Here is an 18,762-nt window from a genome sequence, read left to right as displayed (position 1 = left end):
TATGCCTCATCAGTTGTTGGACATTTTGCATACTTCCATGTCCGAAGAATAGCTCACCTAATTAATGCAGCCCCTTAGGACTTACCAAGAGTATCTGGCAGGTACCAGCTGTTGTTGATGCAGAATATGAGATCAACATACTTTCACTCTCAGCAGGTACCACATTCTTTAAATGAGACAGGTGGAAATGAAAGGATTGGAAAGTATCGATCCAGAATGCCCAATTCGATAAGGATCTTTTTTGGGGTTGTAAGGTCTTACCTGTATGTGATCTCACAGTTCAGGATTTCTGTTCTGAAATGTCTTGTTATGTTTTTTTTCTGCCGTCCTGCTTCCAGAAGTGGAATCACTTCCTTCTCTGTGTGATAGAGCAGGCTGCCTGACAACACAGAGGGTTGGGGCTCTACTTGAACAATATCTTCCACAATCCAGGATAATGAGGGGTGGAGGCACATTACGAGACTCAGGATGCTCCCCAGCCTTAATGAACGAACAGAGTCCAAAATGGTCACTTCAGCATCCACGTCTGTGGATCTGGAAGGCAGAGGAATTGCTGACTGTCAGGATGTCTGAATTTATCTCACAGTACATCTGGTATTTTAACTAGTACATGAAATTTCTTGTAGTTCAAAAACCACTGTCAGTTTGGGAGTCCTACACTTGGATCTTTCTACAGTGCTGGTAACGTTTAACAGAAGCTTTGTTTACTGATAGCACTTAAGGAGGCAGGAAATAAAGAATTGCTACTCTTCAGCAGGAAATCTTACTAGCACTCATAAAGCTCCATTGAAATCCTTTTGCCTTTATTCATGATCTTAAAAGGTCCACAAATAAAGTGGCCTTTTTTCCATCCACCCCAAACAGAGCGATAGGCATTAAGGCTTCATTATTGAGTTTGGGAACCCAACTTAAGCATCACCAAACAGAAGGCAGATATGGAGACACATTAATATTTAAATATTCTGGAATGTGGGCAGAGTACAAAATTGGCAGGGTTTCTCATCTTTTATAAAAGGACTAATAAAACAGAAACTTGACCACTGCATTTTACAAGATGGGAATTTGAATACATTTGCTGTATCAGGAAGCAACATTTCTGTGAGCTGGTGTTACCAGCATCTGAAGTCTCAGCTCTTCATCTTCCACATCTGCTAAGCACTCTGGCAGCTGGCTTGCGTGAACTCACAAATAAATAATTCACAATTCGCTTGCTCTTTGAAGAATGATGACATCAGTCAATAGATTTACTTAGGACAGAGAAGAACAGAAACCTAACTTTCTTCTCAGATGCGCTCGGGCTCCCTATCAAATGCACACCTGCCTTTTTTGCCTGAAGCAAAAAGTACTCGGGTATCCTGACGTTGTCACCTTGCTGAGCTAATGCTACTCCTCAGAGCTAAGGTAACGGAGAAACTTCAGTTGCTTCAGAGCGAAGGAACTGTTCACCCTCCCAACCCATCTCTTCCAACAGCATATTTCTCAGTGATACAAATGTTCATCTTTTCTTTACACAGATGACGCTTTAACTGATATCAGAATGATTCTGGTAGGAAATCACGTCTGAGGGAGACTTTGGGGGGCTTTATGTGAATGTCCTGCACTTAAGCCTGGATAGCTTATCAGAGGAAGGAAAGTTGCAACTTTCCGTCAGCTATATCGGAATGGGTCTCTGAGCCCTTTCTCACTTCCTAGCAAGGTGTACACAGGTTTGTTTTTTTTCTAATTGTGCCATGTTCGTGTTCCTTGTGAGTTTATTGCAAGTTTTCTCATCTGTCATTATCAATATTGTATTTGTGGGGTTTTGCCCAAAATATTATTGAGCTGTCATTTTTTTTTTAGAGCTACCCACAGTAGCTCCAAGATCTCTTTCCAGAATAGACCTAAAAGACTGATTTGATTTTTGAATGGGTATTTCCCCATGCACCTTACAATTGAATCTCATCTGACATATTATTGTTTACTCAGTCAATATCATGAAATACTTCTATATTTCACTGTCAGTTGTTTGGTTTTAATACTTTCTTATCAACAGTCTTTTTCATCTCACTGTTCATCCATTCCCCCAGATGACAGAGTATATTGAGCAGCACACATTCTGGCACAGATTCTTGGGGAACTCCCTTGGGACGACTCTCCATTGTGACAACCTGACCATTTGTTGCTGCCTTTTATTACTTACCAATTAACCTGCCATTAATCTGTGAGTCAATGACCTCTTTTATTCCATGGCACGTAGTTCATTTAAGGCCATGTATTATGCAAGGGAGCTCATGAAGTTTTCGAATAAAAGTATTACAGTATATGAAATGTATCCCCCCCTTTAAAGTCTTTTTAATTAGTATAGTATACATTTACTCTCGATCTATAATATAGTACCTATAAACAATCTTCTTTCTATCTGAAAACATGTTATCCTTTTGGTTGCTAGTTTTAATTCATCTTTAAAACGTCATCATTTTAACATAATTCCCTCCGTGAAACTAAGCACTACCACAGAGATTTTCTGCAGCCTTTTAAATTCCTTTAAGGCTATTGAACTTGCATACATTTTGGTCACTGTTGGTCACAAATACAGAGTAGTTGCTGAGTAGAGACATTTCGAATCAGAGTCTGCACACTGCTCAGGGCCAAGTCAAATGGTGCTTTGTGCCTTCGGGATTCTTTGACTATCTGTTCCAAGAAACAGTCAGTAAATCTGTTAAATACAGCCTTGGGTCACAACCTGGTGGGACAATTGAAATTCCCATTTTTATGGAGCTTTCTGCCTTTGCAGTCTCTCAAATATTGCAAATGGCATTTAGTCATGCCAAGTACTGTCACCATTTTCTATGGCTTTAGTCCAATATTTTTCCTCTGTAGGCATGAAATTACTTGTGATGCAATTAACTCCTCACTTTCTGTAACACGTATCACTACTTCTTCATCCATGGTACTCCTTTGTCATTGCAATATTAAGTTCTACCCAGGGACAATGGTAAGAAAACGAAAATTCTTAAAAGTGTGCCAGATCAAAGCTGCTGTAATTTTTAATGTAGGTTAGATAAATAACAACTGGTCCTCAATTTAGCACTAGAAAACTAGTCACATTTTGTTTCTGTTTTTCTCCGGGGCAAACCTCCAAGTCTTTTGAGATCTAATGTTCTAATGTCATAACATTCAAGCTTGATTCTTAAGCAGGGTGTTGTAAATAGCCTGAAGTGAATTATTTGTTGTTTTGTTGGGGATTTTTGTTGTTTGTTTTATTTTGTTTGTGTGGTTTTGTTTTTTGTTTTTTGTTTTTTAAATAATATAAGAGCAATGATAACATGCCTCTGTGGCTGGATATACTGAAAATTTGAAACCTGTAATCCTTCCCTTTTTCAGACACAAAAGATGCAGTATACCCTGTCCACATGGTTATGGAAATTGGAGAGCTGGTTATGGCTGTAAACAAAATGTCAGTAACAAACCACCATCCATTATAAATCCAAAGTCAAAAAGCTGAACAAAGTTTTGCTTGGTATGGATGATTTGTGTGCAAGTTCTTTGCAGATAATGCCTGGAGTCTGATGTAGATGAATAATGCGGATGAGAATTTTGTGCATACAAAGTTTGTGTTTCTCTTGCTGCGTTATAAACACACTGCTCTTTCTGATTAGGTTAGAATCAAAACGTAAATAGCTCCTGCTTTGACCAGAGATATTTAAATTGCCCTATCCAGAAGATTTATTTTCATGAATCGAACAACTGAAAAAACAAGGTTGGGATTTTTCGTAAATTCCCAATCTTGGATAAGCTCGGCTCGATACCAGAGTCAATGTTGAAACCTCAATTGTTTTCAGTGACAGCGCACTAACCATTACCGTGTTGAAAAACAAACCCCAGAAACCTTTTTCTCGTGGGAAAATTGTGAAATACACTTGTACACAAGTGCCAAATGCAGACTTACTGTTTATAGGGTCACCATTTGTGGTTAAAGGAAACTGTTCTTATTTACATGACAGCTGAACTTCATCCAAGTATCTCATTAAATATGGCTGCTTTCAGTCAAGTGGCCAGGTTGTTGAGAAGTGATATTATTCATTTATGATATGACCTATGTGAAAGCTTTGTACAAAAGTGTGTTTTAAACAAACGAACACGAGGGTCTGAAAGTAATTTATTGGAATTTACTTCAATAACAAAGAGATTCCTGCTGTTAATCTGAATCATTATATTTAAATAGGATTTGCATTTCTTCTCTTTATTGCATAACTTGAAACCAGTCAGACTGTGAGCATATGGGGATCTTAATTTTATATTGCCAGATTGTATTATTTTCAGTATGGATTTAAGAGAAAATACAGGAACGAGAAAGCTGCTCTTCCACCCCTCTGCTCTGCCCAGACCAGCATCACTCAAACCGTTCCCGCTGGCTGCTTGTCTAAAAACCGTCCGGGCTGGAGACGGGACAGCCTCCGCGGGGCCGTGGGTTCTGCTCGTGATGTATCCATGCTGTTCGGGTGGGTTTCCACGGGTTTCCCACGGGTGGGTTTCCCACGGGTGTCCGTGCTGAAGTGCCTGCGACGCTTCAGCTGTTCAGGTTCGTGATCCCAGTTATCTGCAGCCCTATTGCAACAGTGACCGACTCCAGATGCTTCAGAAGGTAGCGAGGTAGAAGATGTGGAGATCTGAGATGATTTGCCTGTTCTGGGTTATCTGATACGTAAATAAGGGCACCATAGACCCTAATGCATGAAATGTAATCTCTCTTTCAAAATGTGTTAGTATTGCAAATTGAATATGTTTGCTAGCTTTATGCACTTCGGGCTATGCAATTTCTTTCCCCTTTTAACATTCAGTGGCAGTGAGTGTCATAGTTTGTTTGTGCATTGTATGAAAAGTTATTTCCTTTTATCAGGCTTAAATTTGTTGTCTTTCAGTTTCATTCACTGTCCCTTGTCTTGCGTATTAGGCAATATGAAGAACAAAAGCTCTCAACATGTCTTCTCTGGAGTATTCATTAGTTTTTTCGTTATTTCCCTTCTTGCTGATGTTCTTTTAGAGATGACCAACCTATTGCTTTTCAGTTCTTCTCAAATGATATTTTCCTTGTCTTTTCCATAAGCCCTAGTAATTTTGCGATACTTTTTTTTGAGATGGTGCCACTGTTACTGCACACAGTATTTGAAGGAAACCCACAATGCTGCTTATTTATACAATGGAATTCTAATAATTTCCCTGCTGTTTTCCATCCCAATTCATATTCATGTTAGCAACTGGTTTACTTTTTTTTTTGACTGCAGCCACACTTGGAATTGAAATTATAATTGAGTTCTTTTGCTTTAAACTGAATGTGCTTGAGGTGAATTGGAGATTTCATTTCCATTACTGAACTCAAAGCTGTGTGTTTTATTAAGTTTTTATGCTGATGGTGAAAGATACATGCATGACCATATTGCTTATTTTGTCTTGTACTGATCTGTTGGACAGTTAAATATCACAATGCTACTTTTTAATGAACTCCACTTAAGAGCTTGGGCCAGACTGTTGTGAAATTGTATTTAGAGTTGAACTTAGTGTATCGATATTTACAATTGCAATAGATCTAGTCTTTACTCTTCTAGTGTTTTCCGTGTTTTATCGCATATAGCTGTTTACTTCGTGCCCTTTCAAAGCTTTTCTCCCAGATAACTTTTCTCCATATGGACAGCTGAAAAAGCTAAATAAAGGCTGTTCAAGTAGAAGGCACTGTGTGCTGCTAGTTTGCCCTTGCAAAATAATTTTGTGTACCTTGATGAAGTAGAAGTTCAAAGGTACTCTTGAATTCTTTGAGATATGACTGTTTTGACGTCATTTACCTTTCTGCACTGGAGACATTAATTTTTTTTCTTTAGTTTGTATGCGAGACACAGGGCTATAGATGTCCCTGCAACTTGAATAATTAAAACATTCTAGTTTGCACACCCTAATAAATGATGCAACTTAAAACATGGTGTGCTTGCTTAAATGAGCTTACAGGTCAGACGTCACCTTTCACATTAACTTCTCACAAGTGAATTCAAATGTGCTAGACAAAGCCAGCAAAAGGTTTTGAAAACAAGATTCTGCAGCTTTTCTTTAACTGCACGTCTCATGGACAGCTGCCACAAACTAATTCTCTTTAGGGAGCTGAGAATTATTTTTGTTCCTATGTTTCCTGTGATTTCTTCACTCTACCTACCTTACTCAATGGCATTCACTTAGAAAGATGTATAGAAAAACTCAAAATACCATGTTTTAAAAGTTTTATCTGGCTTGAAAAATACTTTTTGTGAACTTGTACGTTATTTCTCCCTGTTCTGGTGAAGTGCAAATTAATTTTCAGCTGAAGTCTTTAATGGCCAAGAATCATTTATATTGACTGCCGCAAGAACATTTTTGTTAATTGAATGTGGTCTGAGAGCATTACATGGCATGTTTTTGCAGACATTGATGAATGTGGAACTGGAAGGCATAGCTGTGCCAATGACACTGTTTGCTTTAACTTGGATGGTGGGTACGACTGTCGATGTCCCCATGGCAAGAACTGCACAGGAGACTGTATCCATGAAGACAAAATCAAGCACAACGGTCAGATTTGGGTGCTGGAGAATGACAGATGCTCTGTCTGCTCGTGCCAGGTCAGTAGAAATAGAACTAGCTGCTTCTGCAAGATGGTGGTAGGGATGAAAGGAAGAGCGGCATGATTCAGGTGAAATTCCTGGTTTAGCTGCCTTGTCAGGCGTGCTTGTAGTGCTACAGAAAAATGGAATTATTTACTACATACAGTTTTGGGGAGAGCTTCTCTCTCCAATCTGCATGAGTGGAACTTCCATGGGAGGTTTATTTTATGATACTGGGAGAAGGATGATGGTACTATTTTCTCAGCAGAGATACCACCTGTGTTTTCTGGGTGGGAGTAACAGCATTTTGATGCAAAGAAACTGTCTGTCTAGACACATATTGGCGTTGGTGACTGACGCCAGTATCTCTAGCAGATGGCTATAAATAGAAGTAGGTTCTGTATCTGCAGAGTAATTCAGCTTAGCTTTCTCAAATGTTAGCTGTGGGAACCTGGATCTCAAGCTAAATGCTGAGGGAGAATGGAGGCCCAATACACCGCAGACAAAGTCCTGAGCATTTCAGCAGCTCAGGTTTCATGGGCATGAATTTAATTTCAGACTACCTATCATCTTCCTTACGAGAATAATTACAGATGAGAGGGACTGATCTGGAAGTTTAAACCAAGACTTGACTAGTATCTGTATAAGAATGACATAAACTTAGTGCAATACGTTAAAATTTGTCCCTTGGGAAAGACACCCTTGGGTTTCACCAACTTAGGTGAGAGCTGTCTGAAGGCTGGTTGTATGAAGGATGTATATAAGACAACAGGGGAACCTTTTGGTAGTTACTGAGTGTGTATTGTGGTTTCTGCCTCTGTTTGAATTGTATGTTGACAAGGTTATCGTATAGTCGAAAAACTCGTGAGCTGCTAGTGGCTTAGAATCATGAAAAAAAAATCGAATTTTGGTACCAGTACTGCTGGAGTTGATCACATTTTTTCCATCGCTTTATGCCTGTCTTCCAACAACAGAGTGGATATGTGATGTGCCGGCGAATGGTCTGTGACTGTGAAAATCCCACCGTGGACCTATTTTGCTGTCCTGAATGTGACCCAAGGCTCAGCAGTCAATGTTTACATCAGAGCGGGGAGCTCTCCTACAACAGTGGTGACTCCTGGATACAGAACTGTCAGCAGTGTCGCTGCTTGGTAAGACTCCTGATTGCAGCAGCAGAGACTGGAGGGAAAAAGGATATGAGATATTCTGATCTGTGAATAGTTAATTTTCATGCATTAGCATCCATTTAATTTCCTCTGGAGTATGCGTATAATCGAAATCTGATTTTCATGGATATTTGTCAGTATTGTCAAGTTCCAGTCAAAAATGCATTTTGACACAATAGACACAATAGAAATTATTTAATCATGAGACTGTTTTAGCAAAGAGTGGAGGTCATTTGGATATGGCACCTACACAGCAACACTCATGTGTTCACTCATTCAGAGACTGATGAAGCTGTATAAGGAAATTCTAAATATGTATTTATTATCATGGTGGATAATTTCAAAGATGCCGGTAGACTAAAAATTGTTTATTCATTCAGACATTCTGAGTAACAGAAAAATAATAAGACTTGATGCATTTTTCAACATAGTGAAATGAGGTTTGAAAAAAAAAACTGTTAAAGCTTGTGATCTTTTTCCTAGGCATGTATTTCAGAGTCAGAGAAAAAAACTATTCTGCATAATGCCACTCAGGAAGTTTTCATAACAGAAAAAATCCCAAGATAAAACCGACTAGCTTTTATCACCTGTTATCTCCAAATGTAAAGTCTAGTCCATCTAGCAGCTTTCCTTTGTCAGAGTATCATGAATAACAGCCAGAAACCAATTTCTGTAGACACTGTGCTTTCAGTGTTACCACTGGTAAAATCCAGCAAAATAGACTCACAGGTGGTTCATTAAATGTCTTAAAACCAAAACAAAACAACCTACAGTTTGGTATCTCGATAGATGCCTCCTTTTTTCAAGATGCTACTTCTGTAAATAAAGCCTGCTTTCTTTCAGTTGTCAGGGATTTTTTTGGGTGACGACATATTGTCTACTCCTTGCACTGTCCATCACTACAAAAAATAAATTTAAATATCAAGATCAGTGACTGGTTTTAAGATTGCTTTCATTCCTACCATCATGTGATTCAAAAAGACAAAAATTGACCCAGATGAGAATTTTGCAAAAGAGTAACTTCACAATACTTTCTGCAGCAAGAGGAGTAAATTTTCAGCTATGGCAAATCCCTGGGAATTTTTTTTAGCTTTTGCTCTGGAGATATTGAACTCGTCGTTCTCAAAGCCTTGGATACAGTTTTTGTGAACACTTCTTCTCTAGAGCCAAATGCAATTCTCTTTGCCCCCCTTAAATCTGGACTACTCAATCTGTGCTCAAATATGCTGAATAAGTTGGAGGGCGGAGATGGACCTGCTCCAAAAGAAATATGGATTAACGACTTCTGTGAAGTCTTTTCTTCGACCAATAGATCCGAAACTTTGGCCCTTGACCAGAGTTGAAGGGAAGCTGACCCCAGCTTCTAGTAACTGATGTGAATAATTAGACATCTTCAGGTTTGTGTACAGGCATACAGGAACTTCCCCTAAGAATATTCTGGCCCAACGCAGGTCTCTCTTTGGACCTTTTCATACCCTGACTGTACTGAACCCATCACGCAGAAAGTGTGATTAAGTCTGGAAGTTTAGGTATTCTGACTGTAACATCCTAAAAGGATGGTAAGGGGGTGGAGGTCCTCCTACTGAAAACACGCCGGTGTTCCTTGCTGCATTGGGCTGCTGGTAGTTCGACACCCTTAGTCCAGCCACTGCGTTTGTAACCGTGGCCAAGATAAACTCTAGCCCCTCCAGAGCTGAACTTGAGGGCTTCCTGTGGCAAACCGACAGCCCAAATAGAAGTAAGAACTAGGTGAAACTGGAGAATTTGAAGCGTTTTTGCAGTAGAGCCCTGTTACGGCTTCTGTCACTTGCAGAAGTAGGACTTCGCAAGGACGTAGCCATATTCCACGTTGCATGACGTTTATGGAGAATTTTCAGCTGCAGCTCGATGCAGAGGGTGTTGAAATACTTTAACTCTAATACATTTCCTGAACAGCGTGCAGAAAAAAGCACCCAACTTGCTGTGTCTCCCACAGGGAGCGAATATCAGTGTTCTCCGCACCGACTTCTGAATAGGACCCGATGGATACAACTAGCCGGCTAAGAAACAGACTGCTGAGTCAGAGGAACAGGTAATGAAAGAAAAGAAGAGCTAACAATCTTCTCTTGTTCTCGTCGTATTTGTCAACAGCAAGGAGAAGTTGACTGCTGGCCCTTGCCGTGCCCGGAGGTGGATTGCGAATTCAGCGTCCTCCCCGAGAACGAGTGCTGCCCGCGCTGTGTCACTGACCCCTGCCAAGCGGACACCATTCGCAATGACATCACTAAAACCTGCCTGGATGAAACCAACGTCGTTCGCTTCACTGGATCTTCTTGGATCAAGCACGGCACAGAGTGCACCCTCTGCCAGTGCAAGGTAAAGGGCATAAAAATCAAGCAGAGATGCTTCTCTCCCAGCTTGTTCTGTGGTATATAAATATTAATGCACTGAGTCCGGTCGGTGGGTAGTTGGTGTCTGCGCTAGTTTTAAAGCAGGGGAGATAACAGTAAAAGTGTTCAGCTTAGTTAACTTTACTCTTGCTTGTGCTAGAAGGGTGGTTTAACGTGCTAGCAGGTCAGAAGCAGGACAACAGCCCGTGCCGCAGTGTGCTGCGGACACGGTAGTGGGCTTTGCTTTTCCACCAGGATAGCTCAATTCAAATTTGATCACAGTTCTTACTATAGAGCTCCATGCTATCTTGGGAACGTATGCAATAACGAAGAGGTATGTAAGACTAGACTTCACACAAGAAACTTGTTCTGTGTGATACTACAGTGTTATCAGAACTGATTGAATTGCTTTTGAGAATAATAATTGCTTTTGAGAATTAAAGGACTAGTTACATGCTTACATAGCTTTCTTGCTTTAAAATTAATAGTAGAATCAACATAATGTTTAGAACATTTAATAGTTTTTGTAGTCAAAGGTATTCATTGTCTGAGGAGAAAAATGAGTGGCTATGGGCTTATGTGAATTCTGGCATCTTTTTTTTAAAGATGCAAAAGAAAAGGAGGTTAAAATAAGTTTTTCCATTCAAAATAAGCCTGTAAGGTGAATTGTATTTTCCATCATCCAGTACTGGAGAATGACAGCGTGTTTCCGCAGTAGCCAAAGGGAAAGAGACAGCAGGATTCATCCAGAAATCTTTGATTATTACTGAAATTCACAGTTGATTTTTGGTCTTTATCCTATGTCCTTCCCAAGGAAGATACTTGCCAAACTCGTAGTACATGGTACAATTAACTACTTTGAAAAAGTGCTCATAATAAACAATCTAACTTCAACACCTCCTGGGAGAGATGGGGAGTAACAGATCGTGTAGCAGAAGCTGTCAAGCACCACCTTCTTCCTCCACTTTGCCTGACGCAATGCTGCGTGCAACGGCGGTTGCTGCTGTCGAGGCAGAGTCCTTTTACGAGGGAAGCGGTACGTGCCAAGTAAGCGTAGGCATTTGTCTTGATGTCAGAAAGGGTTGGTGGTTAGAAGAAAATGATGTGACCTGACAGAGCGGCTGATGGTTAGAAAGCCAGCTGCTGCCCAAAGGATGTTGAAACAGGCTTATGTGCAGAAACCCATACTTCTGGGCTCCGTAGCTGGTGGCATACCCCGATTCCAATGCTAGAAGTTACTTTTTGCTTGGGCAAGTTGCTGAGGTTTTTGTGCCTCCGCTTCCCCACCTGTAAGACAAATAGTTACGTGTGATTCTTCTCTAAAGCACTTTTGAGATTTGGTGACGGGAAACGTGTTCTCGTTGTCGTGTAGCAAATCAGTGGCAATGCAGAAGCCATGTGTCAGTTCTGCTGATGGCCACCCGAGCGCTGCTCCCATCTGCCCTTTTCTCTTAAGCAAAGGCTGAACCTTAAGTGTTGACTAATTTCTATTCAGTGTAAACATGTACACAGACTGCATTGTGAACATATGTAAGATTAAAACAGATACTCTGCTAAAACCCATAGATTTAATACAGCTCAGGTGTGAATCTGCATAACAACAAAGATGTACCACTGTGTCCCTCAGCAAGCCAAATCTTGCTCAGTTTTCTTTACAGAGCAGTTTTCTTTTTGAAATACGCTATCGTCTGCTCATACTGGCAGCATTTTAATATTGTAGTTCTGCCTGCAAGAAGCCCGCTCCCTCCAGATGAGGTTAATCAGGCTGTGCCCAGTTTGTATAGTTCTCCATCTCATTCGTCCTGTGTCACCCCACTCTTTTCCTGCAGAGCATCACATGGAAGGTCAAAGCTCCAGTCTAAGCCTCTCTAAGCAAGCTATAGCAAAATAGGTTTACACAAATCCTTTAAGAATTCAGAAACCCGGGCATCAGCTAGAGCTGACTTAGCCACAAAACCATTTCAAATCACAAGTAAAGAAGGTGGGCAGTCAGATTGTCTAACCTCCTGTAACAGAAGGAGTGAAAGAAAATGTTGGAATGATTCAGACCGTGGCCTTTATTCAGTCCTGGCCGTTCAGTTAACTAAACGTACTTGCAGTCATTTAAAAATAATACACACTTTTATTTGCATTGTAAGAATCAGACTTAAAAAAAGAAGTAGTAGAGGTGCAGAAAATTATTTCTCCAGTACTTTAATGATGTCCATAGGCAATCTGTTCCCTTAATTGCTAAAATTCTCAGAAGAATGTCTGGACTATCAGGAAGAACTTTATGGATTAATGTTTGCTGGTGCTACAGCCAGGTTGTATTAACGTGAAGAATTCAGGGCTAAATAAAACCCAGAGTCCCTTCTGGCTGATCTAAATAAAACTCCCAAGCTCCCTGTCTTGTTCAAGAGCTTTGTGTACTTGAGCAGATGCCTGATACCTTTATGTCGGGAGCATTTCTTCCACTGACCCCAGCTTCTTTCAGTTTGACTATTGTAGCTCTGGGATACAGACCACAGCAAAGCAAGCAATTAGAGGAATCATAATAGCCTGTTCCCTTGGGCAAGGGAAGGACATGACGACAATGTCGTGAATCCAGTCAAAACCTGTCGATGTCCTATATTTTACAAATCTGTACATTCAAATCTGATGGGTATTTGCAAATGGCTGAGCTTGTTAAATTGACTCGGTTTGTACAAAATGCTAATTGTTTCAATTCTTTCCTTTTTCCCTTCCTTTAGAACGGCCACGTCTGTTGCTCAGTGGACCCACAGTGCCTTCAGGAACTGTGACACCAACAACCATCTCTCACAAGCAGTTTCTGGTTAAAGAATTTTCCTTCACAAAAAAGACCTTTAGACCAAAAATTGTACAAAATTAAAACTAAAATTAGATTGGTTTTGTCCATCTAAAGTGCAGATATATGATGAACTTCGTTACCTGAATCAGCGTGAAATTTATGGGACTCAAGATAAGCTTGGATGTGTAAACCTTTGTATGAGGTTAGGCCCAAATCTTCTGGCTATTTGTCTGTCTGACATCATTATGCAGAATATTTAGGTTAGTGTAAAGTGACACATTGTAATGCTGTACATAACGATGTCGAGATCCAAAATCAACTAGGAGCTCTTACAGGGTCTTCCGAAGCTTTGAGAGTCCAACACTTGACCAGATGCAGAGATTTTTACCTAATCATAGTTGCATCTGCACAAATGTGTTTGATTGCTCACTGCAGAATTTAGCAGATGTTTGAGTAAAAGGATGAAGCCTTCAGGAATAAAGAACCTAGCAGCTAAGATGTGATATGTACAGTATGTGCGCTGAAAAAAAAAAAAAAAAAAAAAAAAAAAGATAGAAGTTATTGTAAAAACAAAAAAAACTAAAAAAAAACAAAAAAAACCCCAAAACAAAAAAGAAAAACCGTGATGCACAGGCATGGCTTCTTAATGTTTTCTGATGGGAAAAGTCATCAATATTTCCTTGTTTTACTGCACTTACTATTATTTCTTGATTGAATTTGTTCAGTATAAGCTCGTTATTGTGCAAATTTAAATAAATATTTCTCTTACCTTACGTTTCTGTTTGTGCTGCCTTTCCTTTATGGGATGTCATTTTCATGCGTGTTGTTACTGTTTGTTCTTTGCCAGCATGCCTAGGCACCTGGGCCGTACAGGTAGAGTATCGCTGGTCTAGCTCCTCTACGTATGGGAGCTTCTTCCCAGCGTGACCTTATGCCTATTATGTCTTATCTTTGTTATTCTTCTGGGAACACATAAATAACTTCATACATCTGAGTCATTTCAGTGGATAGAACAGAAAATTCGTGTGCCAGCGGGATGCTGTCACCCAGAGTGGGAACAGACCATTTGTGTGTGACTCGCATCTGTTCAGATTTGCAGGGAATCTTCTCCAGATTCCTCCTCTCTCCAGCTGCCCTGGGTTGGTTTGTCTTTCTATAAGCTCCACAGCTGTTTTTGTTGTTTGTGTAAAGTGTCTTAATGCGTGGGGATCACTGCAATATGCAAACCCTGTTTTCACTACTGTACTGTTGGGACAATAAATAAAAGAGGCTACGTGACCAAGGCTATGTTATTGTGGAAGGGAAATAAAGAATAAAGCAGTGCTTACAAATTACGAGCTGAAAAGGCTGAATTTGTAAGGAATGCATCATGAACAGTGGAGGCAAAACAGGAGAGGAGGAAACTGCCCGAGATGACAGCGTCCTTTAAATACTGCTTTAGTAGTCATGTTCTTCTCAAAGCACTTTGCTGCTCTTCAGCATCTCTTTTACCTGTTCAGTAGATCATCATGCAACCTGGACAGGCAAAACTTCCATTAATATTACCCCTGTGTATTACGAAGTTACAAGGGAAGGGCATGTATATTTTTTTTTTTTACAAACAGAATTATTTTCCTGCAAACAGATGCTACTTCGCAGTGTTTCATGTGCAGCAGGAGATCAAAGGAATGCCATGCAACCGCATGTACCTGGTAGGTATTCCCTTGAGCCCTAGTGTCTGCTGAGTAGTGGATGTTTATGGAGCAGGGAATACAAGAGATGCCAGGCCACTGAATGAAAATAATACAAACAGAACCAAGAAACTAAAAATCTGGAAAAAAAAATGCAGCTCCCCCCCCCAAACCGATAGTCGACATTGGACCATTAAAGCAATGAAGATTTTCAGACCAAATAAACCCTTTTCCTCACCTAGTCCATAAATAACAGGTACTCAAGGGTTTTACTGGATTGTCCCGTTCCTGGCAAGCTGCAGTCAAAGTTTTTAAAGCAGAGCGTCAGCTCCTTGAAAAAGAAGCTGTTTTCTGTACAGTGTTTTCTTGCCTGCTAGGTATTGTCAGGAGGTCAGGTTTTCCCCTCGGCTGCAGAGGCAGATCTCCAGTGGATATCAGGGGCAGCTGCGTGCCTGTTTCCGAGAGAAGGTTTAGCAGAAGGTGTTACCGTTTAAGAATCGCACTTCAATTTCATTCAAGAAAAGGTGTGAGATAGACATAGGAAATGCATGAAGACCAGACTTCTTTTTTTTTGAAAAGAGCTAACATTTTTCAAGGGCAGAATCCTCGGGCTCTGGCAGAGGCTGTGGAAAGCGCTGAAGGAGAGCGGTGGAGCTGGCAGGGAGAAGGGCAGGTATCCACAGAACCGGAAAGCATTCCTGCTTTGCGTCCATGGAGAGGTAAGTTACAGGTAAGGCAAGTGTCCCTGCCTTTTATCTCATTCAGTGCATCCACTGATATCGGATTTAGAGCTGTAACAAATACGAGAACTGGAGGGAAAATGATCTCAGAATTTTTTCTCAATCCTTTCTCAAATGCAGAGTAATACTGGTGTTTAATCCCAGCTTTTAATCAAAACTAAAATGGTGTATAGATGGAAAACAAACATCTCTTCCCTTTTTTTGCCTCCCCTGAGCTAAGTGTCGTAGGATCTTTCTGCTATTGTAAGTTCGTGAAGCACAGCGCAACACACTAAGAAACAGGCCAAGAATTGAGACATAAAATAATAGCTAAAACTCGAATCAAATCCTTGGAGAGACAGTGTTGCACATATGTAAAAAGCAGAAGTCATACTGCTGAGCAAAGCTGGAAGTCCCTGTTAAATAAAAAATGAGAATGGGTTGAGTGAATATTATCTAATTTATCAATGTTCAAGGTTACTAATCAGTTGGGAGTTCTAAAGGTCAGCAAAGTCCAATGAGGCATCTCGGTGACCCTTGTTTTAATTCCCTTTCACCTGCTCTTCCCCATCTCCCTCCTGTTCAGTCAAGCCAGTACTTAGTAGCCCCAGTTTTTAATTTTCCTCGAAAAGTAAATTTAAATATTATTAAAAATTGATGTCTAATTTCCAGGCCTAAATTATCTGTCAGATGATATAGTCCATAAAAAAAAAATTATATTTCTGAACAATGCAGGTACGTTGTGCTCTGTTACTGGCCTTTCATTACTGATGCAGTGTTTGCAGTGTTTGCAGTACCAGAATTCAATAACTTCCATAAAGGAATTGTCACCTCTCTGCAGAGTAATTGCCCTAAGTTAATAGACCTACAGATATAAAGGCGGAGACGTCTTCGGTTACAATGCTGACTTCAATGCTATGGTGAAACAAGTTGACAAAAAGCAGCGGCGTTGTAAACTGTTGAAAAGGGACCTAACTCCGCAGCTGCAGACTCGTGGTACTCACAGATTTACGGGGGGCGAGAACAGGGGGCTGGCTGCCTCAGCCCTCCTTACGGCTACGGGCGTCTTTGCCTTCTGCGAGCGCTCCCCCTTTATCGGCGCAACTGGGGAACTACGGTCATTAAGTCATTAGCTGAAATAGTAGCCACCGCTTTTTTCTAGGGGGCCTAAAAGTGGGTATTTGTGCAGGGAGTGCTGTCAAACCGCCCTCCTGCAGTGCCGGCATAGGGTCTTGCCATTAATTGTGTTGGGCTACAGCAGATTCACGCTGGGGACACCTCGGAGAAGCGCAACCTCGTGAGCCGCGGAGCCCAGATCTCGGATCCTGTTGACTTCAAACGCGGGATGCCTATGGGGTGGCATCTCCTCCGTGGGCACGGTGAGTCCGTGACCTCGAATGGGTCACCCGTGTCCCCGCCGCGGGGAAGCGCTCAGCCGCGGGGTAGGTTGCGCGTGGGACAGGCGGCACTCGGGGGGGTCTCCCCCCGAAGCGGAGGGGACTCCCGCTGCGGCACAGGGACGGTGCTCGGCTCACGTGGCCTCTCGACAGGCGGGGACTCCCTTGCTTTCTCAGATAAAAATAGCAGGAGCTTTAAAGTAGGGCTCAGCTAGTTATTTTTTAATAGTGAAACTTACTTACAGGCAAATGCAGTTTCACTTGTCCCCAAACCAGTTAATAATTTAAGGTAAAAAAATCGCCAGATAGCTTTTGCCGGCTATATAAAGAAAATGTTTCAGAGTAATACGAGTGAGAAGACTAGAGCAGCTCTGACATCTCCTGAGCGGGTGATCCGTGGAGAAGCGTCTCGTCTTCAGTGCACCGGTAAAGCCCACTGCAGTCGCATCTTCTGCCCAAGTCACAGCCGTATTTGCCAAGTCACAGTCCTGGCCATCTCTTCTGTTGCTATTTTAATTTCTAATTAAAAATTTAAATCTTCTTGGTGCTTTAGCACGGTGGCCAAATCTCTGTCCTGGGAGAAAAGACAAAGCGTACCACTGGATTTTTGAGTAAGAAGAAGTGTTTTAGAGAGGGCCTGAAAAGAAAAAGACAACGTTGTAAACCCCGTTGCTCAGATCTCTGTGGCCTGGCTGTCCACCAGCCATGTGAACGGCCACTAGCGTGTCAGTGTATTTCACTTTTTTGTTTTTGTCAGTAAGCTGCTAATGCAAAATGATAAAAATAAAAAATCAATTGTTAAAATCAATTACTCATCTAGGTCTGCACTAATCACTACTTTCTTATTGCCAGAGTTCAAACAGTCTGTAAAATGACAAATAGGCATTGTTTACTATAACAGGAGATTTGCAACCCCGTATTCTACTACTCTGTTCATAGATTATTTCTATAACATGAGACTTCAGCTACTACAAACCCTAATAATCTATTGACCACATAATATTTCATCCATAAGAGAACAAAACTCAGTGACTATGCTTCGTCTTGAAAATCTGTCTTCATCAGTAACCTCATTTTACCATTTTGGAGTTCCAAGGTACCTCCCAGGATGTCATTTATGTATCAGCAGTATTGCTTGGAACCATAAAATAAAATTGTTTAAGGGCTTACTTCAGGACTGAGTCATATTTGTAAACCAAAATAACTAGAACTGCATCACCACAGCTAGAGCATCCGTCTAAACAGAGCAGCAGAAACAAAGTACTGACTCAAGCGCAATTTTGTGGCAGGGAGGGAGGGCAATTTCATTGAGGGGAGAGGGGAACAAAATAGAAAAACAACCAGCAATCCTACCGATGCTAACTCAGTCCTGTCCCTCTTTTAATGACTGCTGATCTGAACAAGAAGAAGGACACAGCCTTTTGCATGGCTACCTTAGTTCTTAGCAGCAGCTCCTCAGCTGATTCTTCTTTTGAATATTTGATCTGACTGAGCGGGCCACAGCCCTTTCCTGTTTATTTTCCTAATGCCTTTGGTAAAAATGTAAAAAAAAAAAAAAAATGGTTAGGACCTGCTCCGCCGGGTAGGGGGAGCTAAAGGTGCCTTTGGGCGGTTCTGCTCTTTTATTAGCTATGCGTAATTGGGTCCTCCATAAGCTGTGGCCGGAATGACCCAGCTCAAGATGGTTCCTCTTGGAACCTTGCAAGGCAAAACCTCCCCTTTTGGCTGCCGTACATGGATTTGGCAAGTCAAGCGGTTTGTCAGTGCAGAGGGATGCAGGACTAGGACTGGGGCTGTCCCAGGAGCTCCCATATCACCCCAACATGTGCAGCCCACAGCCTAGGGAAGGTAAGGTCTGCCTTCAAGTCAGGAACAAAAAGTTCTTATTGTCTGAAAAATATTTTTCCTTGGGAACAGGCAAGAAGCCAGGCCCGTTATTTGTTTTCCGAGGCAAAAATCCTGTGTTCGCCTCATTCCCACTGGCCGCAGACAAAATATGACTGCTCCCAAACCCCCCTCAAAGCGCAGTCCTCTCACCGCTTTGGTGTTTC

The 18,762-nt window shown here is 41.2% G+C and overlaps 1 protein-coding gene across 1 annotated transcript in view; it reads left to right on the top strand.

The window, feature by feature from the left end:
* The window catches only part of NELL2 (neural EGFL like 2), a 154,204-nt gene extending 140,515 nt beyond the window's left edge, over positions 1-13,689 (top strand). The window contains exons 17-20 of the mRNA XM_049814276.1: positions 6,427-6,620; positions 7,577-7,753; positions 9,899-10,123; positions 12,867-13,689. Of these exons, the coding sequence (XP_049670233.1) occupies positions 6,427-6,620; positions 7,577-7,753; positions 9,899-10,123; positions 12,867-12,917 (647 nt within the window). The 3' untranslated portion in view covers positions 12,918-13,689. The remainder of the gene's footprint in view (positions 1-6,426; positions 6,621-7,576; positions 7,754-9,898; positions 10,124-12,866) is intronic.
* The last annotated feature ends 5,073 nt before the right edge of the window (positions 13,690-18,762 follow it).

Source organism: Accipiter gentilis, chromosome 11 (genome assembly GCF_929443795.1).
Source record: "Accipiter gentilis chromosome 11, bAccGen1.1, whole genome shotgun sequence".
Taxonomy (NCBI): Eukaryota; Metazoa; Chordata; class Aves; order Accipitriformes; family Accipitridae; genus Astur; species Astur gentilis.
The sequence above is the reverse complement of the archived record's forward strand: the minus strand, read 5'-3'. Positions and strand labels throughout refer to the sequence as shown.